General features: G+C 46.8%; 1 protein-coding gene across 2 annotated transcripts in view; it reads right to left on the bottom strand.

Moving 5' to 3' along the window:
- The window catches only part of SMC6 (Structural maintenance of chromosomes 6), a 114,719-nt gene that overhangs the window by 16,073 nt on the left and 73,530 nt on the right, over positions 1-25,116 (bottom strand). Inside the window, exons 15-18 of one of the 2 annotated variants that reach the window (XM_037415186.2) lie at positions 10,508-10,724; positions 5,211-5,381; positions 4,899-5,036; positions 1,271-1,389 (exon numbers count right to left, since the gene is read on the bottom strand). In XM_037415186.2, coding sequence (XP_037271083.2) covers positions 1,271-1,389; positions 4,899-5,036; positions 5,211-5,381; positions 10,508-10,724 — 645 coding nt within the window. Of the gene's footprint in view, positions 1-1,266; positions 1,390-4,898; positions 5,037-5,210; positions 5,382-10,507; positions 10,725-25,116 lie in introns of both variants that reach the window. The other variant, XM_075873845.1, reaches the window with a different exon arrangement.

Consider the following 25,116-nt stretch of genomic DNA (forward strand, 5'->3'; position numbering starts at 1 on the left):
TGATAAATCTTTGTAACTCCGCTTGTACAGGACAGATTCTTAAAATGTTTGCGGCGTTAATTTTAAAAGCGGTAATGCACTTTTCGAGTGGCTTAATTTCATGGTTACTCAAAAAAGTATTTCAGCGCCCCTTTAAAAGTAACATATTTTACAAGCGAATGCTTGCATTCTAGCGAAAGTCAAATTATGTTACTATTCAAAGTTCCTGCCGCTTTCTTTGATGCAAAAAACAAATTGTGCAGGTTTGTTAGGTCATGACAAATATGCCTATTTTTCTTTATAATACGCGGTATGCAATGCCAGAGCTATTCGAATTCGATTCGAAATTATTCAACCAAAATCGTTATTCGCTTCAAATTCAGTTCGAACCTGAAATTCACTATTCACACAAGCCTGAAAATAACCAAAGATGCACTGATGAAACAATCCATAAACAGGGGTTGTGTCGAGCCAATGTTTCGACAAGAGGAATCGTGTTCCTCAAGGCTAGAACAGAACAGAAACATGTACAGGGTGTTTCTTCCAAAGTGTTGATGCAACACTAGAACAGAAGTCAACCACAGTTCCGGCACTGAACTCACTTGTCAGAAATGATGGCAGTACATCGTCACATTAGACATTAATGCTAACCTTTTTACGATGCACGCATCGTCGTACACAACAGCACTGCCTTCTTTGGCCCCCTAATGCTACCGCTTGCACAGCCACTACAACTCGAAGAGGTGCAGAAAACTGTGTACTAACTGCCAAGCATGATTAATAATCGAATGGTTTGTATGTTATTAAAGAAAAATTCAAGTGCATCTTGGACTCACTACCTCAGTGACTGCTGCAAGCTTTGATGCCCTGACTAGGGACCCCAATTAGTACTGCAGGGAGGCTGACCCACTAGAGGCTGGTCTTTCTAGCAACCCGTTTTTTTTTTTTTTTCCTAAATAAATGTTTACTACTACTACTACCATCAGCAACCTCTCCTGCTTTTGCATATGTTTCAGTTTTTGCTCTAATCATACCTCTGTTTTTCAATGTCCCGTCACACTTTTGTGCTCAGAGCGGAGAATGGTTGAAGGCAAAATGCTGCTGCTTCGGCACTGCCAGTTTCAACTGACAACCTTAAATTGACATAGCAGGCTTTTTTTATTCTGATTTGATAGTTCCACTGCTCATGCAACGATATACACAGCAGAAACATCCACTCATAATGATAATAACATACAGAAGCTTAATCACATTCATGTGCAATCACAAAGCATTAGGCATCATCACTTGCCTCCTTTCTTCCACTTGCAACTGGCTCTCTAGAGCTTCAATTTCTGCCGTAATGGCGGCCGGCTTCCTTCGAGACGAGATACGCTCAGACGAAACTTCAAGCGCCTTCTCTGTCAGTTCCTGCACATAAAATCATTGTTACAAGGGAGCCGAGTAAAACACCACTTGAACAAACACTAGTCAAATGAACTATCCAGTTGTACAAACTACAGTGCAGTCCACTTATAACGATATCGAGAAAACCTAAAAATATGATCGTTATAACCGGTGATCGTTATATCTGGACTGCCGCCAAAAAATCGTCGCCGGACGTACCTTTTGTAGCTCCAGGCTTCATTTTGCTATTTTCACCAATTAATAAATATTGTAGATAGTAGGATGTCAAAAACAAGACTTCATTTCTTACTCCGAAGAACGCATCACGGGTTCGCTGAGAAAGAGACTGACCGACGGCGGGGTGGGAGTAGTGGGAGGAAGAAAGCACAGCCAGAGGTACACAGCCGGAATGCCAACGAGGCCCCGCCCCCATGCCGCCGCGCCGCTTTGCTTTTCGCTTTTTTTATTTTCTCTCTCTTTCCCGCTTTCGTTCGGCAAGCTACGAGTAGCTTGCCGGCTTGCCGTTGTAGAAGGCGGGGAGCCGCGGAGCGCCGCGCTTTGCTTTTCGCATTTTTTTTTTTAAATTTTCTCAGCCTCTCCGTGGTCGACGCGCGGCGAGGCGCAAAACGTGACACAGCTGGCGCCATCTGTAGCGCGTCGCGCCAACTCGCGATGCTCTCCTCGGCTTTTTGAACGGCCGGGACGCGCTGCCGGCGCTGTCCTGCAGTGGCGGCAGATACGTACTCGCCTACGCTAACTTTTCGTCTTGTCTCGGCATAGTTCGTTTCAGAAGAACTTATCAATCTAAATGTTACGATTATTCTGAATGAAACATGCCGTCCACGGCAAACTTTTCATCGTTGTATCCGATATGCGGTGGATAACATATCGTTATATATGGTTTTTTTCCCCCATAGCCCCAATGCATAAAATGAGACTGTTAAGTCGACCCATCGTTATAACCGATATATCGTTATATGTGGTATCGTTATAAGTGGACTGCACTGTATTCAGTCGGACGAACTTCTTTTCAAACACCCCATGGAAGTGCCTTAGAACCCAAAGATGATTCACTTCAGTTCAATGAAGCTCAGTGCATAGCGTATTTTAGTTCTAACATATTATGCGACACCATTCAATGCCTCTGAGAGCATGTTGATGACAAAGTACAACCACTTTTTTTGTAACGGCATTTTCAATCGGTTTCACCACTGAAGCTAGTCAGTTTCACCACCGGCTATGATAACCGCAGCAATTGTAAACATACAGCTACAACAGCATGATAGTTATCATGAGTGCTTAATGGAAGCACACGTCTCTGGACTAAAGCCTTGATATTTTTCGTAGATGCACTGATGCCCACGGGGAAAGTGGAGGCATTTTCTGCAAGTTGAGCACTGTGCTTGAGAAGGTTCACGGGAGCTTGGACAACCCGACTCCACACCACTGAAGTCGACCACTGCACTTTGCACTTGTGCACAAATGCAGCTAAAGATTATTGCATTCTTCGTACGATCCCCAATAAGCATAAATTCACATGCAAATGAGCACCATGACAAATGGTTTAAAATTTATTTGAACATCAAATGCTTCCATCACCTCGCGATAACATGCTACAGCATTTGGTGCTTCAGTCCAGCAAACTTACACTCAAACTTTTTTCCCGAGGTATTTCCAAGTATCATTCAAGTGAAGCTTTACTGTATAGTGTGGAGACGGTGCACATGCAGTGGTCTGCACATGTTTACAAAATGTAAACGTAGCTGGGAATGCACGAACATTAATTTTCGCACGTGGACATTCTTGTGCACAAATTGATTTGAAAGGTAAAAATGACAGTCGCCCCAGTATAATTTCCACGACTACAGTAAAAGCTCGTTAATTCAAACTTGATGGGAACTACAAAATTGTTTCGATTGGCAGGCAGCTGCTAGAATGAACAGACATCATGCCACACTGTGGGGGAGGAACCCAGAGAAGCCCACCTCTGGACTTGTTCCTTTAAATGAGGTGATACTACGCGCTTGTGGCAGGTAATTTTATAAACTAAGTTCATGCTCTAACAGTGAATAGAATTAATTGTTCAGCAACACACCAGAGAGGAACAGTGACTTGCATTCGTCTTAGCAGTGAGCCTCAACGCAAAAAAATCGCAGCATATCCACGGAGTGAATGATGATGAGTGGGGCGAAGCGTCTGTCAGCCCATCCATGCTACCGCCCATTCGTTCGTTTTTGCTTCTGTCCGTACGCGTGACCATCCGTGCATCAATCCATGCAACCGTCCGCAAGTCCGTCCATCCGTCTGTTCGTACGTCCATCCACCCGTAGGTCTGCTAGTCTGTCTGTCCATCTGTCCGTGCGTCAATCTAGTGAACACTCCAAGTACCGCCTTCTCCCATCTCGCAAGGCAACATCTGTGGAACATACCCACTCTAAAGCGGGTATGTGCCACCGGTGGGTGCCTACGTATATACATGCATACATACGTACATACAAAGAAGGGATGGACAGAACCAGCCATAAGGAGCTTCGCCCCCAAAATATGATGCAGTATTTTCGCTCTGAAACATGTTCCCTTACATGACAGAGTTAATCCAAACAAATTTGAAGTCTGTCTGTCTTAGCTTTTTTAGAACAATATTGAAGTCTTCCAAGAGGACATGGCTAAAGGTAAGCATAGCCTTACTGGGCTATGACACTTGCACAGCAGTAGCAGCAGACAGACGACATTTACATACATAAAAGCATACACAGAAATCAATCACTACGTTTGTTTTACACAGGTAAAAGTACATAACAGGTAATTTGGGCGATCGATCATTCTGGGCAGACTTCTGCAAAGAGGGACGAAAACCAGGGGCTTCCGGATTGAATAAACTGTTGTAGATACCGATATATTCTAATTATAGTTTTAACACTATAGTGTCAAAGAGCTTATTCTGTAGAAATTCCAACGTTGGCATCATTAGTCGTTATTGAAAAATCATCTTATGCGAGACCGAAAACTTGAGAATGATGCAAATAAAATTAATATTAATTAGAAAACGCCGGTCGCAGAGAGGATCGAACCAGGGTCATTTGGGTCTAAGTGGGAATCGAACCCGGCTCGTTTCTACACAAGTTGGCACCAGCAATTATGCTTATGATAATATGGATCAGGTGGTACACTCAAACCACATTATAACCAAGTTGCATCTTACTCCAAAATAAGTTCCTTATATCCGAAATCTCATTATGAAGGTTTTTTCGAACACTACCTATTGCAAGACTACCTTTAATTTACTTTGTTATAACCAATATTTCCTTATAGCTGTGCTCGTTATATTGAGGTTTAATTGTATCATAACATTCTAAAAATTATAGAGCAGTTGTGAATTATATGCATCAGCCGGGCAAAAAACATTTTATGGCCTTTCAAGGCATTATTATGGCACCCAAGTGCTGTTAAAACTGGGTTCAACAGTATGAGAGAAAGTGAGTGTTTTGTTTCAGCAGGTTTGAAAAGGGGGGCAAACAGCAGCAAACCCTTACTTTAAGTTGTTGGCTGAAAGTCTTCAGCTGCCTCTCCGAGGCCAACTGACTCTGTTCGACGGCCTTCTTTTGTTCTTCGAGGCCTTGCATCTGGCTTTTATCCTTCTGCAACGACGCGTCCGCATCGAGCAACTTTGTCTGCAACAAAACGTTAAAGAAACAGGAATGCTCACTTCCAGAAGAAAAAAAAGACTGCAGATCAAGAAACTCCAACTTCCAAGCCTGTAAATGCTTTCCAGGAAAGCTCCACGAATAAAGTCTGCTCAACAGAAAGATGTCAAATGTCATGGCGAAACAAGCTGGTTCCAGTACCTTGATGTCGTTGCTCTCTTTGAGCAGCTCTGTCCGGCCTTCCTCGATTTCCCGGAGCTTAGCTGCCTCCGCCTTCAGCGTCGCGCGAAGTTCCATCTGCTGTTCCTTGAGAGCCATGAGCTCCTCCTGAATGCCACTTATCTCGCCTTCCACCTTTTGCAGCATTTTCTCCTGAAACGAAAAATGCAGTTTACCTTTTCTTTTTTGTTCTTTTTGTCTCCAATTTACAGAAGCCGGCACTCAACCAATCACCACGAAGCTTAACAAAAATAAAGTACACTCGGACTTGATTCTAACAAAGTTGCACCTTACAAAAAAAAAACAACTGTTATATTCGAAAATCCATTATGAAGGTATATTCCTAACACTATATTTATTGCATGACTATTCTTCATTCACTTCAATAAAACCGATATTTCATAATATATAGGTTTGCTATATTGACGACTAAGTGTATTACAAATACAGTCAAAGTCCGCTACAACGCAACTGATGGGGCATAAAAAAAATTTCGGTGAAGCAAAAATTTCGTAGTGAAATAAAAAAATTATGGCTGACCTGGGCTAGCAAAACAAAGTAACTTTTATTTCCGAAATTCAAAAAAGGTCAGCTGCTTCCTTTTTCCCAGCAGCGTATGACGCGATTCCCATACAAGTATAGCATGCCGTGATTATAAATACAGTCCAACCCACTTATAATGATCCCAGATACAACGATCTAGCAGTTATAACGACCGTGTTTCGGTGCACATAAGTTTTCCTATGCTACCCTCTACTATATGACCACATATAGTTAACTACATTTACAATGAACACTTCCGACACAGTTGAGGTAAAAATATGGCGCATACGAAGCGAGAAAAATGTTAAAGAAAGGCATTCTAAAGCATGTAAGTGCATGCTCACGTGTGACCTGCTGCAGTTTACATGCGACGAAGATATTGTTGACTGAGGCGAGTACCACACGCGGATTTCGGACGTGGCGAGCTAGGTCGCACTCAATTTCCACACGTTTATTTCACCGGCAGAACAAAAGTGAGGGAAAAAAACACGAGAAGAAATAGGAGACAGCATAAAGACTTGTGGTCAACTGTCCCACAGCAAACTTTTCTGACACCACTCTCGGCATCTACGACTGGCGGTGATTAATCAAGAATGCCTTAATTAGAATGCAAGATGCCATAAATGCAAGGAGCGGTAACTTTTGTCGCATATAAGTTCACTGCCACGCTCAACTTACCCACACCACAATGTGTCGCAAAAGGTTTTCCACCTTTCGATAACGGCAGAGACCAGTCGATTAGTGATATAGACTTCCGCGCCGTTGTGGCAGTGCCTTTACTGATAACCATTAAAAAAAGAGCGATGGCGAGGTAGCCGGTGGCGATGAATGTGCCATTGACCCATCGCCGGCAACCTCATCATAGCCATCTGCTGATAGCTGCTCAGCGGAGTGACTGCGGTACAAGCGCGTGATGCTGCCGTTCGCGAGTTCACCACTGCCGCGTCGTGCGAGGCCCACTGATGGAAGCGACATTTTGCTTTTTGGAGCAGATTCTGTAGCAGAAAAAATGGTGCTTTGGAGCAGGCTCAAACGTCTTCGGAGCAGAAAAAATGCGATAGCTTAGGGTTGCTATTGGCGTTTTTGGAGCAGATGCATGTTCCAAATGACTCCTGAGGGGAATAACATCACTTAGGCATCTATAAATATTTACATTTACTGTTAAACATGCCGTATGCCAGTATGCAGCTAGTATACAAGCAGCATAGTTAGCGTAAATTATGGGTGGGGAGGGTGAGGTGTCAAGAGAGTGTGAAATTTTCTGATTGCACTTCTTGCAAATGTGAGATTTAGCTTCAGGACATGATATAACTAAGTCAACAGTTAAGTATAGAGCTACAACTTTTTGAAAGGCTTTTTATCTTTTACTGCCCACCTGTGTCCCTCAGCGGTGTGAACTATAAAAATAGAAAAAAGAGCAAAAAAAAAGAGATGGAATAGAACAATGCAATTGCTCGAGCTCAAACCCCATGCTTGTTTTTTTTATTTTATTTGAAAGCATGATTTCATTCCTGCATAAATAAAAATATAACCCATATTAAAAATACGAATTCGACACTATGGCCTGATATGTGTCACCCCTCGAGATTTTTCTGGATTACCGCCACTGAGTTGCATACTAGGGTGATAGTGTATACAGCTTGCTTTTGGTTTCGCTTATGCTCACGGGATGGTCCCATGGTTCAACTTCATTCTTTTTAGTTTGCAAACACCATTTTGGAACAGCTACTAGCAAATATTTCACTTTGGAGCAGCATGGTGCAGCATTTCTCTTTTGGAGCAATTGGAGCAGCGCTTTCATCACTGGAGGCCGCTTGCATACATTGCTCACGAAAATTTTTCTTTTGGTTAACAAACAGGCTACTCGCCACAACTGAGCACGATCCCGAGTGAAGCATGCGTGAAGAAAGCAGAAACACGTGCAAGCATTGGAGTCCAAGCGAACTGGCATGCGACGGCAAGAGCCGAGTAAGCGACGTGCTGCAAACAACTAGCCAGGGATGACTGGTTTGACGTGGCGGCACCGCGCTTCAGTGGAACCACAGAGTACCGGCACGAGTTCATCGCGAACGTGGTTGAATTCACTTGTGAGCAAACGGGCATCATTTACCACGCGAAAAGGCCAGACGTCAGCGGAGGGGTTGTTCGCACTTTTTGAATGAGATACACACACAAAAAAAAGGGTTTGGCCACTAAGAGGACGTTTTTATGGGCAGGTCCATATACAAAGAGCTATTAATATAGCGACCATTTATCGCGGCATTTTTGAGTTAATTATAAATGGGTTTGACTGTAAAACAGAACGTCTGTTCACAGGAGCCCTGGACATCGAGCCAAACCAATCACCAGAGACACGAGCTCATCATCTAGTCTTCTGTGCCCTCTTTTATTTCTCACCAAGGCACATACACTCGAACCCCGCTGCAACGAAAGTGATGGGGCGCGGGAAAAATTTCGTTGAAGTGAAAATTTCATCGTAGTGAATTAGAAAAATTATAGCTGATCTGAGCTAACCAAACAAAGGAACTTTTATTCCCAAAATTGAAAAAGTGTCAACTGCTTCCTATTATTTCCCAGGAGCACCACGACGCAATTCTCACCCATGCGTTGTGATGCCATGGTGAAAAGCACGTTAAAACAACGCCTAGAACTGCTTTCGTTAACGAACCAAACAGTTGCATTAACATGTTAACGTCAGCAGCTGTCCGCCGTCAAAGTGTACCCGACAACTCCGAAATAGAGGCAGGGTATCGTGCAGCGGTGACATTTTCCTTATTGTATGCTACCGTGTTCACTCGCATAATCCTCGCACTTTTTTTTGACAGAGAACCGATGCAAAGTTGGGGGGTGCGAGAATTATGCGGGGAAAACTTTCCACAAAAACGTACACAGCGAAAAAAGTGGCCACAAATTGGGATTCTCACACTAGCAACTAACAGCAAGCTTTTAGAAGTACTAATTAAAATTTACCTCAACAATAATAGCAGAGGTTCAACACAAGGCAAGATTTATTTGAAACACAAAAAGTGCAAGAGAATAGTCGAGAATTAGAACACGATACGCAAAGCTTGTGGGCATTGCGGGCATAGCAGTAGCGTTAGTCACTCAACAGGAGCCCTCAAAAGGTAAGCGTAGGATGTTAGTATTGGGCTGATGGCTATTTAACAGAATTGTTGACAGTTTCCTTCTGAAGAAATAAAGTTTAGTATATATCGCAGTCTTAGGCACACAACAGGCCCAATGCATCTTGGTGGCTTTCAGTTGCCGTCACCAGTAACGAACACAAAATTCGTTGACTCCAAAGGGCCTATCGCGGCCCTGTTGCCGTTGTTTAGTGCATGATCAATCACTTTCGACTTGAAAGCAGCCGTGTAGCTCCAGTGTCCCTCCATAACGTGACAAGATTACAGACACAACATACGAAACACGCTGCAACGCACCTTTGCCGCTTTAGCTTGGATTGGATTGAACCTCCTTGCAATAATAGTACGCTTGATGCTTAAGAGATGGCGCGCGCTATCATCATCAACGGCTGGAACGAACAGATGACATTATTGCCGCAACTTTCGGAGGTGTGATAATTACCTAAAGAAAAAAAATCTTATTTTTGTTGGGTGTGGAGGGTGCGAGAATTACGCGAGTGCAAGGATTACGCGAGCAATTATGGTATTCTTATCATCCATAACTAGCAGCTGGCTGATTTTATTGACAATGGGGACGAACAGCCACTCTGATTAGTTACTCCACTGGCCAAGCGCAAATAAAATGATAAGCATTGGCATCGTTCCGCGATTTCACCCAGCAGCTGCGTAAAGGAAACCGTGAACTATAATGGACTGAGCAACTGAGCTTCAGTTTCGAATCGTCTGCAGCTCAAAAGCAAGGCAGTGGCAAAGGCAAGGCAGTCTTATTGCCATTGGTATCGAGCAATTGGACTTCGTCGATATATTTTCGGGTTCTGAAAATGCATCAAAATCTTGAAGATTACGTTTACTGCATAGCATTAAATATTCGAGCCTGGGATCGCATTGTCGAATTTTGTTGAAGCTAGTAGGCAGAAAAAAAAGTTGTCATTGTGGCGAGAATATTTAGGCATTGACTCCGGTGGACTGCTGACGAGGAACGGAGAATTTTTCGTTGTAGCGGAAATCGCGTTGAAGTGGCGTTCGTTGTAGCAGAATTCGACTTAGCCATTTTCAGTCACTTATGTAGTATATCCAAAGGTCCTCACAACAAGTTGAATTCACGTGTAATACCGTTAGTGTGTGTGTGTACACATGGGTATCCACACGCATGTGGTGCAAGCGTAACACACAGGAGAATAAAAGAAAATACCAATCGAGAAGTGTCAGAATACCTTAGCTTAGCTGTATTTCAGCTAAACCACATTAAAATGACATAGAACCCTTGATATAAGCAAGGATATAATCTAATTATGACTGCTGACTACACAGACAGTGTTTCTTTGATTTCAACACTGCCTAAGTGAGTATTTTATAGTTTTCCCCCACCCACCCTCCCTTTTTTTTTCTTCTCATGTGTTTTACGGCGGACAGATTTCCACCAAATTAAATATTTCAAGCCCGAGTGAATAGACAAGGCATAATGCGAACGTTGTGGGCTTATATGTCACCAGTAGCAATCTGTTTGCTTCAACGCAATATGGAGAAAACGGAGAAGCGAAAATTCCGGTTCTCAAAGGTTCCCCTATGAAGATACCGCCGGCGGACACTGACCAGAATGGAAACATTTGTTGGCTCGGGCTCTTCAACGGTCGCAAGCTCTCGAATCTGGGAAGACAGCTTGACCTCTTCACGCCTCATCGAGTCCAACTGGGCAGTCAGGCGGCCAGCCTCCTTCCGACTCTGCTGCAGTTCAGCTTGAGCGTCAGCGAACATGGCCTCCACTTCGTTCAACCGTCTCTTTGTGTCGGCAAGCTCTGATTTCTTTTCCCTAAAAAAAAAAGCAAAAGAATACAGGGAATGGTCAGAACAACAGTGGTGTTAAAAACTTTTAAAGAGTCACTAAAATGAAACAATAAACCAGTTTCGACCATCGAGTCCTGTTCCGAGAGCTTTGTCACTAGCACAGTTTAACCTATAAGAGATGCACGAGGAAGCAATTCTTGTCTTTTATATGAGGTCTCCTATAAGAAGTGTACTGAGTTGTGCCTTTTCTTACCAACCCCTATTTTTATGCAGCACTGTCTCTTATACCCCAAGTGTCTAATATATCAGTGTTTCTTATAAAGGAGTTCAACTTTACCTTCATAATCAAAGGTTCATTATTAGACAATAAAGTGAAAGTCACAGTATAACCAGTATAATTTATTGATTTTACGCCAGCACCACACTTGACTGCGTATATTGAGTCCCTCCCTTGTCCTAACCTCTTGTAACCATACGAGAGCAAAATAAGAGGGGCAGATGGGCCAGAGGAATGTCATATTGTCCCGATTAGTCACAAGTACTGGGCAATTTATTAAATCACCAAGTAGCTAGCTCTACGAGGATGCGTCAGTCGTGGCTGGCTTTCGAGCAGAGAAGAAGCACGCGATCTTCTTTTTTCCTCCACATATTGAGCCTCTCTTGCTGTCGACCCACTACGTGCTGGTGGCATTATCCCTCCCCCCCCTTCTGAAACGAAAAAAAAAAGACAAGTTTTAAAAGAGGAAAGAAAAGTACATAGCACCACCGCGATGCTACGACATAGGCACGTGAAAAAAAGAAATTGGAAATTCGGATAAAGTGAAAGTAGAAATTGAAGAGCGTGCATAAAGGAAAAGTGAATGAACGAGAAAGCAAGCTCACAAAAATAAAACAAAACACAAAGAACGCTGTACGGTAAAGAAAAAGTTGCGAACAACGTGCAATAAATGGCTTCATGCGCAACACATGAACGACGTCCGGCCTCGGTCGTGTCCTGCTCCGTGCATGCGGTGTTGAGTCCGGAACCACTTCGTAGTTCACGTCACTGCCACGGCGGCAGACGGGCGTCCACACCCAAACTTGGTCTCCAGGGTTGTGAAACATTTCTCTGTAATGGGTGTTATAGCGTCGTGCGTCTGCCTGCCATTGCTGGCCGATGTGCAGCTGTGCGAGCTGTTAGGCTTCTTCAGCAAGCTCTGCGAATTCTTCGGCGTCAGTTGCCAACTCGTTTTCGTCTTGACACGGTCTAGCATGGTCTGCACTTCGCGGCCGTAGAGAAGCCGAAATGGCGTGAATCGCCTGGTCTCTTGCACATCGGTATTATACGCGAAGGTCACGTAAGCTAAGATGCGGTCGCATGCTTTGTGCTGTACGTCGATGTACATTGAGATCATGTCTGCGAGGGTCTTATTCAGTCGATCGGGAAGTCCGTTGGTTTGCGGGTGGTACGCAATTGTCTTTCGGTGTCTGGTGTTCGTCCATAAGATGCGCCGTGAACTTCGTCCGTAAGCTGCGCCGTGAATGCCGTCCCTCTGTCCGTCATTATACTGGAAGGAGCACTGTGTCGTAACATGATGTGGCGCATGAAAGACTATGCTATCTCAGAAGCTGTGGCTCGTGGGATCGCTTGCGTCTCAGCATAGCGTGTCAAATAGTCGGTCGCGATGATCACCCATTTGTTGCTGTCCGCAGACGGAGGAAATGGCCCGAGAATGTCCATGCCGACTTGGTCGAACAGCGTGCAGGGTGCTTCAATGGGCTAAAGCAAACCAGCTGGTTTAATAGATGGTTGCTTTCGGCGCTGACATTTACGACAGCTCTTGACGTACTTTTTGACACTTGCCGAAAGTCCTCGCCAATAGTACCACTCGCTCACTCTGGCAAGTGTCCTTGAGTAGCCCAGATGACCGGATGTGGGTTCGTCATGGCAAGCGAAGAGGACGTCGCCTCGCATGTTTCGAGGAACCACCACGAGGTAAGCACGGTTGTTCGAACGAGCGTTCTTCTTGTACAGCACACCATCTCGAAGGCAGAACGACGTCAACGAGCGAATAAATGACGTGGTATGCTTGTGTCCTGGCCCTCTAAATGATCGATGATCGGACGAATCTCTGCGTCATCTCGCTGCCGTTTGCTCAAGTCTGATGCGCTAACGGCGCCCAGGAAGCCTACGTCTTCCTTTGCTTCCTGACTGACGACATGAAGGGGTGCGCGTGACAGAGCGTCAGCGTCTTCATGCTTACGGCTGGACTTATGGACGATGGTGACGTCAAATTCCTGCAGCCGCAAGCTCCACCGTGCTAGCAGTCCTGAAGGGTCGCGCAGGCTTGCCAACCAACAGAGGGCAAGGTGGTCCGTTACTATCTTGAAGGAACGACCATAAAGGTACAGGCGAAACTTGGTGATCGCCCACACGACTGCGAGGCACTGCACTGAGCCCAATGTTACTAGCGTTGGTAAGGACCTCCGTGTCAGCATCATCGTCTTAATGAGCAAGAACGGGCGCTGATTGGATGCGCTGTTGCAGCTCATCAAAAGCTGCTTGTTGCTCGTTTTCCTAGACAAACGGCGTGTCGTCCCTTGTGAGACGAGTCAGAGGTTCTGCTATCAGTGAAAAGCCATGAATGAACCGGTGATAGTAGACGCACAAACCAAAGAAGCACCGGACGGCTTTCTTATCGACAGGAGCTGGTAATTCGGCAGCAGCGGCAAGCTTGTCCGGATCAGGCCAAACTCCTTCGGCTCTAGCTACATGTCCAACAAATTTTAGTTCTTTATAGCCGAAGTTGCACTTCTGTGGCTTTAGTGTGAGGTTCGCCGATCGGATAGCCTCCAACACACTGCGCAGGCGGTGCTACTCGAACGTGACAGAGAAGACCACCACATTATCAAGGTAGACAAGACAAGTCTGCTACTTGAGCTCTGTGAGGACAGTGTCTATCATTCGCTGGAAAGTTGCCGGCGCTGAACACAAACCAAAAGGGAGTACTCGAAATTGGTATAAGCCATCTGGAGTCACGAAGGCTGTTTTCTCCTGTCTCGCTGATCTACCTCGATTTGCCAGTACCTGCTTTTAAGATCGAGAGAAGTGAAATAATGGGCACGACGAAGTCTATCCAGCGAATCGTTGATACGCGGCACCGGATACACATCCTTTTTGGTGATGTTGTTAAGCTTTCTGTAGTTGACGCAGAAGTGTAGCGACCCATCCTTTTTGACAAGTACGACTGGAGATGACCACGGGCTGACTGGAGATGACCACGGGAGATGACCAGGTGCCGATTTCGGTATGAATAAAACGAGCAGTTAATCCTGGAAATGGGTGAGTAGAAGGTGCCGCAATTTTCCCCGATCCGTTCAGCTATGATTTCATCTGGAAGGCAGTTCCAAATGCGGATGACATGGGGTATTACACATGAGTTAAAAATGTATGTTTTACCATATATGAGTGTGAATGAAAGATGATTATTTAGTCTTTTTGATGTGAATGCAGATGTTTGTAATGTCATTGATAATGGCCTTGTTTCATGTACGTATTTATGAAATAATGAAAGGAGGTTTAGAACATGTCCGCTGCTCAAAAGGGAAAGTGATAAGTATTCTTTGTTTTGTGTTATGCTTGTGCTATGATCGTAGTTTTGTGAGATGAATCTAGCGGCTCTATCTGGATCGATTCCAGCATGTTAGTTAAATAACTGTAATGAATGACCAAACTGCAGAAGCGAATTCTAGCTGAGGGCGAACAAATGTTACGTAAGCTAACGCACGTATATTTCTGGGCGTCTTACGTCAATTGTGGCATATGTAGCCCAATGATCGTGAGGCGTCGCTGCAAATGTTGGTGAAGTGGGTAGTCCAAGAAAGATTAGATGTGAATGCTACACCTAAATATTTAAAAGAGTCAGCACAAGATACGGGATGGCCATTAATTTCGGTGACATTTGCTACTTCGTAGGCAAATGCTATCAAAGTGCCACGGAGAAGATGTCGATGCTTGTTGCTAAAGTTGGTTACGAGCATTTCAGATCGGCCATCACGAAGGTGTATTACACTTCTAGCTACACAGATGCCTTGCTGCAGGAAAGCCAGCGACGACTGAGGCATCCTCCTAGAGCTAGCTACTCGGTGGTTTAATAAATCGCCCAGTACTTGTGACTCATCGTGACAAAGTGGTGGAAGTTCTGGGTAGTCTCACGGATGCTGTAGACCCCCCCCCAGGGAGCCGTGATACGAGTCCAGTGCCAGTCAATACACCCGTGCATCGGACCAGCCGCCGAACCAGGGGATTGCCTCCGGAAGTTGATGATACTGCTCCCACCACGTCTACAAATATGACCAGCGTTTCGGCGAAAATCTCATCAACTGGCACGGGAAGCACGACGTCGAACCGCTATACGTTGGGAAGCCCACGGGCACCAGCGACATTCCTGGCACAGAGTGCGAGGAAGTTGAGGACCAGTTGGCGGACTTCGAGCGCGTAGCCACCTTGAATCAGCGGGACGACGCGGCGAAACTGGGTCGTGTCTATTTCTACCTCGAAGACGGGGCATGTACGTGGTATCAAAATCGAGAGGAGCAGCTGACGACGTGGCCCAGATTCTCTCGTAGATTTCTACAGACCTATGCCAGTGCTGATCGCCATAACGAGCTGAACGAGCTATTCTGGCCCGCTTCCAGTTGCCAAACGAAACTCTAACCAGGTACGTCGAAGACATAAGCATCTTCCGACGGGCCAATTCAAGAATGACGAAGGACAAGAAGTTGCGCTACTTGATGCGTGGTGTAAAGGAGCAGCTTTTCGCCGGTCTTTTGCGAAGCCCTCCGAGGACGGTCGCGAAGTTGTTGTCCGAAGCTATGACAATAGAAAAAATGCTGCAGCACCAATCCAACCAATACGACAGGCAAGTCAGTGGCATGTCCACTGCCGACATTTTCACCGCCACTAGAACCAGCAACGACTGTCTACGTGAACTTATCCGTAATATAGTACGTGAAGAGTTGCAAAAGGCTGGTGTAACACCTCATCCTACGGTTAGCTCTATCGCAACTATGATCAAGGGTGAGCTGCACCAGGCCCTCCGGGACACCTTGCCTCCTGATACAGCTGCGTCAGCCCCTGCTAAATACCGCCGTGAGACAACCTACGCGGAAGCCTTGAAACACACTGCTGCATCGCCGCCATTATTCGTCCATCCAGTTCCTGCTGTTTCACTTCAGTCAGCGCAGCACATACCGTACTACGAATGCACGTACAATATCCTTTAAGTGCGCCTGATAATACGCTCGGATATGGCCATGGCTAATCGGGGAGTCTCAAAACGACTTCAGACACGTGCTTTTTGTGTGCTTGTTCTTAAAGGAAGGAATGAGCTGAGGCGCGGAATTTGAACATGGAGAAATTTTCTTTTTGACGAGACCAAGATCACTGTGCCTGGTTGTGCCGTCGCAGAGCAATAATTTTCAGAAAAAACAAACAAAAAACAAGTCCTTTTTTCAGATTACTGCAATAACTTTCACCATCTCTGCGGGCACAATAATGTTTTGAAGCACTTCAGCATGGTTTTTAGTAAAGATATTTTGGAATTACACTCAAACCTCCATATTACAAACCCGGATATTACAAAATATCTGTAAATGAAAAATTGTCTTGCAACAGATATAGTGTTAGGAATAAACCTATATAACGAACTTTGAGTGCAGATAAAAAAAGGCCGCAGAAACTGAAAATGAGATTTTAAAAAATTTGATTTTTTTAGCCTTTGTGATCTGATCCCTGTGTCCCCTGTTAAAACCTGATACCACCTATATAATTCTTATGAATGAAAAATAAGCACAGTAATGGAAGCGACATTTTGACTTTTGAAGCAGGTTCTGGAGAAGGAAGAATGGTGCTTTGAAGCAGCCTCGACTGTCTTGGTGTCCGAAAAAATGCTACAATGCAGCAGCTTTTAGTGTTTTCAGAGCAGATAGCAAAATACTCCAAGTGGAGTCTAGAGTTTATTGCATCATTTAACCCCTTATATATATTATTATTTATTATTCAGAGAAGTTACAAACAAATATTGCAATTTGGAGCAGGTTGGAGTAGCACTTCATTCACTGTAAGCAATTACTATAGGCTGAAAAATTTAAGACTTCTCACATAAATATTTTTCTTGTTCATTAAGTCTTTTATGCACACTTTCTTGTTAGTTACATGCATTCTCTAGTTGATATGGAGAAATATCAGATATTAGTTGGCTCATAACCATTCGTTTTTTTCTGTGTACAAAAAAAAGAAATAAACCTCAAAAACTTGTTGGCAGCAAGAGAGAGTCTTAAAAGGGGTACTGAAACAAAAATTATGGCCTCTTTTTTTTTTTTTTTTTGCTGCAATGTGTTCCTGGGGACCTGTTAGTCGTACATGACACATCGTTTTCTCCAGGGTGCAACATATTGCCACCAGCACGTAGTGGGTCGACAGCAAGAGCGGCTCTCAATCTGGAGAAAAAGAACATCGCGTGCTTCTTCTCTGCTCGAGAGCCAGCCACGACTGATGCATCGTCCTAGAGCTAGCTACTCGGTGGTTTAATAAACCCCCAGTACTTGTGATTCATCGTGACAAACTCGTAGAAGTTGCTGGGTAGTCTCACAGATACTGCAGACCCCCCCCCCCCCCCCCCCCCGTAAGCCGTAATACGAGTCCAGTGCCAGTCAATACTGCCGTGCATCGGACCAGCCGCCGAATCAGGGGATTGCCTCCGGAAGTCAACGATACTGCTCTCACCACGTCAACAAACATGGCCAGCACTTCGGTACAAACCTTACCAACCGGCACGGGAAGCACGTCGCCGAACCGCTATACGTTGGAAAGCCCACGGGCACCGACGACGTTCCATGATACGGAGCACGAAGACATTGAGGACTGGTTGGCAGACTTCGAGCGCGTAGTTAACTTGAATCAGTGGGACGACGCGGCGAAACTGGGTCGTGTCTACTTCTATCTCGAAGACAGGGCTCGCACGTGGTATCAAAATCGAGAGGAGCAGCTGACGACGTGGCCCGAATTCTCTCGTAGACTTCTGCAGACATATGCCAGCGCTGACCGCCAAGAAAGAGCTGAACGAGCTATTCTTGCCCGCGTCCAGTCGCCAAACGAAACTGTGACCGCGTACGTCGAAGACATGACGCGTCTCTTCCGACGGGCAGACGGAGGACAAGAAGTTGTGTCACTTGATGCGCGGTGTCAAGGACCAGCTTTTCGCCGGCCTCGTGCGAAGCCCTCCGATGACACTCGCGGAGTTTTTGTCTGAAGCCGTGACAATGGAAAAAATGCTGCAGCAGCGATCAAACCAACACGACAGGCAAGTCAGTGGCATGTCCACTGCTGACATTTTCGCCGCCGCTGGGACCAGCAATGACTCCTTACGTGAACTCATCCGTAATATCGTACGTGAAGAGTTGCAAAAGGCTGGTGTAACACCTTATCCTACGGTTAGCTCTATTGCAACTCTGATCAAGGATGAGCTGCACCAGGCCCTCCGGGACACCTTGCCTCCTGATACAGCTGCGTCAGCTCCTGCTGAATACCACCGTGGGACAACCTACACGGAAGTCTTGAAACGCCCTGCTGCATCGGCGCCATTGTTCGTTCATCCTGTCCCTGCAGTTTCACTCGAGTCAGCGCAGCACATACCATACTACGAAGGCACGTACACGCCACCGCCCCTGCCCTTTGTCCGTGGTGCTTCTGTACCCCATCGTTCGGTGCAACAAGTCCAGTACATCGACGATCGCCACTCGTCTCCTCAGAAGTCTGATGTCTGGCGCACACCTGATCATCGGCCTTTATGCTTTCACTGCGGAGAAGCTGATTACTTGTACCGCCAGTGCCCTTTCGCCGTCTTGGGCTTCGCGGCTTCTCTGCGTACTCGCCGTCACCCCATTACGGTCAGAGACCACGCGATATCCAAAACTACCTCTCCCAGCAGCATGCACCACCGTCTGCCAGGCGCCAGTCGCGCTCGCCATCACCAAGGCAATTTTTATCAATGCCCCAGCGGTATTCTACCGCACGATCTCCCAGCCCCCGCCGGGAAAACTAGCCGAAGCGACCTCCGGGGGCGGGGTCGTTGAACGTCGAAGCGCTGAAGACCTCCTATTGACGCAGAACCGTACAGAAACTGGTCCGACATCACCTGCTGCTGCAAAGGATGCCGGCTTTCATTCGACATAGCAGTGACAATCGATGGTTGTGTAGTTAATGCGTTAGTGGACACCGGCGCAGACTATTCCACACTGAGCGGGAAACTGACAACGCAGCTGAAGAAAGTAATCACGCGTGGCATAACTCGCAGATTCGGTCAGCTGGTGGCCATGTCGTTACTCCACTGGGCACCTGCAAAACTAGAGTACAGATTCACATTCGTAACAAGCTGCCTTGTTCTACATGAATGCTCCCGTGACGTCATTCTGGGAGTTGATTTTCTACAGGAAAATGGAGCTATCATTGATCTGCAAGAGCGCGGCGTCACGTTCTCAGCCCAGCGAGCAATCAACGTGCAGGATGACGGAATGCGTGTCAACATACTCCGTATTTCTGAACAGAGCGTGACGCTTCCTCCTTGAGCCAGTGTTCTAGTCGACGTAACATGCTGTGGTTTGAGCGATGGCGATGTGGTGGCCGAGACAAATTTAGAACACCTCCTGCAGCAAGGCAAATGTGTAGCGAGAAATGTAATACACGTTCGTGACGGCCGATCTGAATTGCTCGTTACCAACTTTAGCAACGAGCATCGACACCTTTTCCGTGGCACTTCGATAGAGCTTGCCCACGAAGTAGCAAACGTAACCAACTGTCTCACGTCAGAAATAGTGGATAACGCAGACACGTCAATGAGCAACATCGACATCAATCCTGATCTGTCCACCGATAACCAGACTGCGCTGCGAGCGCTCTTGTTCGAGTACAGGTCTTGCTTCGCAAGTTGCTCAAAGATCCGCCAGACGTCCATCACTCAACACAGGATTATCACGTACGAGGACGCATGCCCAATACACCAGCACCCCTACCGCGTGTCGGCTAAAGAACGTGAAGCGATACGTACGCAAGTTCGCGAGATGCTTGACGATGGCGTTATCGAACCATCCAACAGCCCGTGGTCATCTCCAGTCGTGTTTGTCAAAAAGAAGGACGGGTCGCTACGCTTCTGCGTCGATTACCGAAAGCTTAACAACGTGACCAAAAAGGATGTGTACCCGCTACCGCGTATCGACGATTCGCTAGATAGACTTCGTCGTGCCCATTATTTCACTTCTCTCGATCTCAAAAGCGGGTACTGGCAAATTGAGGTAGATCAACGAGACCGCGAAAAGACAGCCTTCGTGACTCCAGACGGCCTATACCAATGTCGTGTACTCCCTTTCGGCTTGTGTTCAGCGCCGGCAACTTTCCAGCGAATGATGGACACTGTCTTCACAGGGCTGAAGTGGCAGACTTGTCTTGTTTACCTTGATGATGTGGTGGTCTTCTCTGCCACGTTCGAGCAGCACCTTCAGCGCCTACGCAGCGTGCTGGAGGCTATCCGATCGGCGGACCTCACTCTAAAGCCACAGAAGTGCCACTTCGGCTATGAAGAACTAAAATTTCTTGGACATGTAGTTTGCGCCGAAGGAGTCCGGCCCGATCCAGACAAGCTTGCCGCTGTTGCCGAATTACCAGCTCCTGTCGAAAAGAAAGCCGTCCGGCGCTTCCTTGGTTTGTGCGCCTACTATCGCCGGTTCATTCATGGCTTTTCACAGATAGCAGAACCTCTGACTCGTCTCACAAGGGACGACACGCCGTTTGTCTAGGAAAACGAGCAACAAGCAGCTTTTGATGAACTGCGACAGCGCATGCAATCAGCACCCGTTCTCGCTCATTTCGACAATGCTGACACGGAGGTCCACACTGACGCTAGTAACGTTGGGCTTGGTGCAGTGCTCGTTCAGCGTCAAGAGGACATCGAAAGGGTGACAGCCTTCGCCAGCCGCTCTCTATCCCGTGCCGAGGCGAATTATTCCACTACGGAGAAAGAGTGCCTCGCAGTCGTGTGGGCAATCCCCAAGTTTCGCCCGTACCTTTATGGTCGTCCCTTCAAGATAGTGACGGACCACCACGCCCTCTGCTGGTTGGCAAGCCTGCGTGACCCTTCAGGACGGCTAGCACGGTGGAGCTTGCGGCTGCAGGAATTTGACGTCACCATCGTCCATAAGTCCGGCCGTAAGCATGAAGACGCTGACACACTGTCACGCGCACCCCTTCATGTCGTCAGTCAGGAAGCAGAGGAAGACGAAGGCTTCCTGGGCGCCATTAGCTCATCAGACTTGAGTAAACGGCAGCGGGATGACGCAGAGATTCGTCCGATCATCGATCATTTAGAGGGCCAGGACACAATCATACCATGTCATTTATTCGCTCGTTGCCGTCGTTCTGCCTTCGAGATGACGTGCTGTACAAGAAGAACGCTCGTTCGAACAACCATGCCTACCTCCTGGTGGTTCCTCGAGACATGCGAGACGACGTCCTCTTCGCTTGCCATGACGAACCCACATCCGGTCATCTGGGCTACTCACGGACACTTGCCAGAGTGAGTGAGAGGTAGTATTGGCCAGGACTGTCGGCAAGCGTCAAGAAGTACACTAAGAGCTGTCGGGAATGTCAGCGCCGAAAGCAACCATCTGTTAAGCCAGCTGGTTTGCTTCAGCCCATTGAAGCACCTTGCACGCCATTCGACCAAGTCGGCATGGACATTCTGGGGCCATTTCCGCTGTCTGTGGACAGCAACAAATGGGTGATCGTCGCGACCGACTATTCGACACGTTACGCTGAGACGCAGGCGATCCCACGAGCCACGGCTTTTGAGGTAGCACAATTTTTCATGCGCCACATCGTGTTACGACATGGTGCTCCTTCCAGTGTAATAACGGACAGAGGGACGGCATTCACGGCGCAGCTTACGGATGAAGGTTTCAAACTAAGCAACACCAGACACCGAAGGACAACTGCGTACCACCCGCAAACCAACAGACTTACCGAGCGACTGAATAAGACGCTCGCAGACATGATCTCAATGTACATCGACGTAAAGCACAAAACATGGGACCGGATCTTACCTTACGTGACCTTCGCGTATAATACCGCCGTGCAAGAGACCACGCGATTCACGCCATTTCGGCTTCCCTACGGCCGCGAAGTGCAGACCATGCTAGACTCTATGTTACCGTGTCAAGACGAAGACGAGTTGGCAACTGATGCCGAAGAATTCGCAGAGCGTGCTGAGGAAGCCCGGCAACTCGCGCGACTGCACATCGGCCAGCAACAGCAGGCAGACGCACGACGCTATAACACCCGCCACAGAGAAGTGTTTTACAACCCCGGAGATCAAGTTTGGATGTGGACGCCCGTCCGCCGCCGTGGCCTTAGTGAAAAGTTACTGAGCTGGTACTTTGGCCCATATAAAGTGTTACGCCGCATCGGTGACGTGAACTACGAAGTGGTTCCGGACTCAACACCCCATGCACAGAGCAGGACATGACTGAGGCTGGACGTCGTTCATGTGTTGCTCATGAAACCATTTATTGCTCGTTGCTTGTAACTTTTTCTTTACCGTACAGCATTCTTTGTGTTTTTTTTTTATTTGTGTGAACTTGCTTTCTCGTTCATTGACGTTTTTTATATTGGCACGCTCTTCAATTTTTACTTTCACTTTATCCGAATTTCCAATTTCTTTTTCACGTGCCTATGTAGTAGCATCGCGGTGATGCTATGTACTTTTCTTTCCTCTTTTTGGGACTTGCTTTTTTTTTTCTTTTCAGAAGGGGGGATAATGCCACTGGCACGTAGTGGGTCGACAGCAAGAGCGGCTCTCAATCTGGAGGAAAAGAAGATCGCGTGCTTCTTTTCTGCTCGAGAGCCAGCCACGACTGACGCATCGTCCTAGAGCTAGCTAACCGATCGTTCAATAAATCCCCCAGTACTTGTGGCTCATTGTGACAATATTATTAATTACAGGCTCATTATTACCCCCCCTGTGTCAGTTTTGGTTTCAAAAACGACAGGCTACAGGGTGCAACTATCACCACCTAGCGGATGCAGCACTCAACCATGTCAGCACACAGAAAATAGGACAGCGATCTCATCAAACACACAGCTTTCAACTCGTGCGGTGCGGCCACGGACTCGCAAGCAGCTGTCCAGTATATAGTCTGCTGGAGCAAACGCAACCAAAGAAAAATGGCGGCTATGACATCATCATAACTTGCTGCAGCGTGGTACATGTAGAAAGTAAGAAGTTCCTAAGGGTCCTTTTTAGGATGTCAATAGCGCAATGAAGTCAATCGCTCAAGCAAACTTCAAAATTAATTGAACATGCCTTCCAAGCTATATTCGCTGTTAATATTTTGCAGATCATACATGCATGTTCCCGGGAATCGATCCTACAGGCTATATCGAACACGAAATTTTGTGTTGGTACCCCTTCAAAAGAACTATTGCTGTTACTCGCGTAATCCTTGTCCTCCCCCCTCACTGAACGAACATAAGATTATTTTTCCGGTATAATTACCGCACCCCTGAAAATTGCGGCAGTAATGTCGTCTGCTCTCTGCAACCACTGATGATGATAGCACACGACAACCTGCGGCTACCTCTTAAGCATCATGCGCATTATCAATGCACAAAGCCTCAATCCAATGGAAGCCAAGCCAAAGTGGTAAGCGTGCATTGCAGTGTGTATTGTACGTTGTTTGCGTTCTGTGTTTACGCTTTGGGGCAGTACGGATGCTGCACAGCTGCTTTATAGTTGAAAGTGGCTGATCGTGTACAAAACAACGGCAACAGGGCTGCTGGTAGTCACTTCGGAATCGACGAGTTTTGTGTTCCCTACTGGCGACAACAGCACGAGCAGCTGAAAGCCACAAAGACATGTTGAGCCTTCTGTGTGTTTAAGACTGGGACAGATGATAGACTTTATTTCGTCTGAACCCAACTGCGAATGATTCTATGTTAGATTGCCATCAGCCATTGGCGTATGTTGTACGCTAAACTTTCGAGGGCTGGCACGTTGAGTGGCGGACGCTAACACTATGCCTGCAATGCCCATGAGCTATGTCTACAAGTCGAGCCCGCTTATAACGAACCTGAGCGTGACGCGGCATACGTTCGTTATATCCCAAAGTTCATTGTATAAAGAAACACGGTTTTAAAAATTTGCAAGTGAAAACCAAAAACTTATTTTTTTGCAAAAAAGTCTGTAATGCACGTCTGTTTCGACAGCGCAGATGTGATAAGTACCGTCACAAGTTTATTTAAGGCGGCAGCGTGTTCTTCGCCGAGGCCCTTGGCTTAGACGAGCTGCCCAAGGCTATCTACGTAGCCAATCGCTACAGGCACCTCGTGGTCGCTGGCTCCAAAGTTTTGTCGTCATCATCTGATTCCTCCACATCGCCCTTGCTGCGCACTTCATTCGCTATGCCATCATTCGTGCATGCCACCGCAGTGTCGGCATCATCATCGGCGGTAATGAAGTCATCCCAGCAGATGTCCCACTCTCCCAAGTCGGAGTCGGCGACGCGCTGCCACAAATCGGCGGATCGGTTCTCTTCGGGGGCTTCAGGCACAGCATCAGGTCCGGCGTCAACAAAGCCGGCCTTGCGGAAACAGCTTTGCACACATGTAGCCGTCACTTCAGTCCACGAAGCCTTCAGCATCTCCAAAGCTGAGTACAACGTCACCCGAAGCGGCAGGTTGGCTGCCGGGCGGTCAACAGCTATGAGCAAGCCCTCCACAAAGCGGCGCCCATAATAACTCTTGAACGCACGAATGATGCCCAAGTCCAGCGGTCGCACCTTAGATGTTGTGTTGGGCAGCAGAAAAAGCAGGGTTACTGCTGTCAGCGAGGCTTGTACGTGGTGCGCGGAACAGTTGGCGAGAACGAGCAGCACGCGCCTGCTTTGCTTGAGCATGTTTTGGTCAATTTTATGCAGCCACTCTACAAATAAATCACGCGTCATCCACGCTTAGGCATTAAAGTCGAACCCCCGATACAACGAATGCCGCTTCATCAAAATTTGCACAACAAAAAATTGACGGTTCCCCGTCAGCAGTCCATAGGAGTCGACGCATAAATATTGTTCGCACAACGAACATTTCTTCTTCTGCCGTCCCGCTTCAACGAAATTTCACGATGCGATTTCGAGCTCAGATATTTAGTGCTATACAGCAAACCTAATCTTTAACATTTTGATGCATTTTCAGAACCTGAAAATACGTCGACAAACTCTAAAACACGCGTTGGCACCACGGAAAACCACCGCTGTTCAACAAACATGAGCGCCGCCATTGCTCGATAGCGATGGCGGCGCCCTTGTTTGCTGAACAGCGGTGGTTCTTGGTCACA

The sequence above is a fragment of the Rhipicephalus microplus genome, chromosome 9 (assembly GCF_043290135.1).
Source record: "Rhipicephalus microplus isolate Deutch F79 chromosome 9, USDA_Rmic, whole genome shotgun sequence".
Lineage (NCBI taxonomy): Eukaryota > Metazoa > Arthropoda > Arachnida > Ixodida > Ixodidae > Rhipicephalus > Rhipicephalus microplus.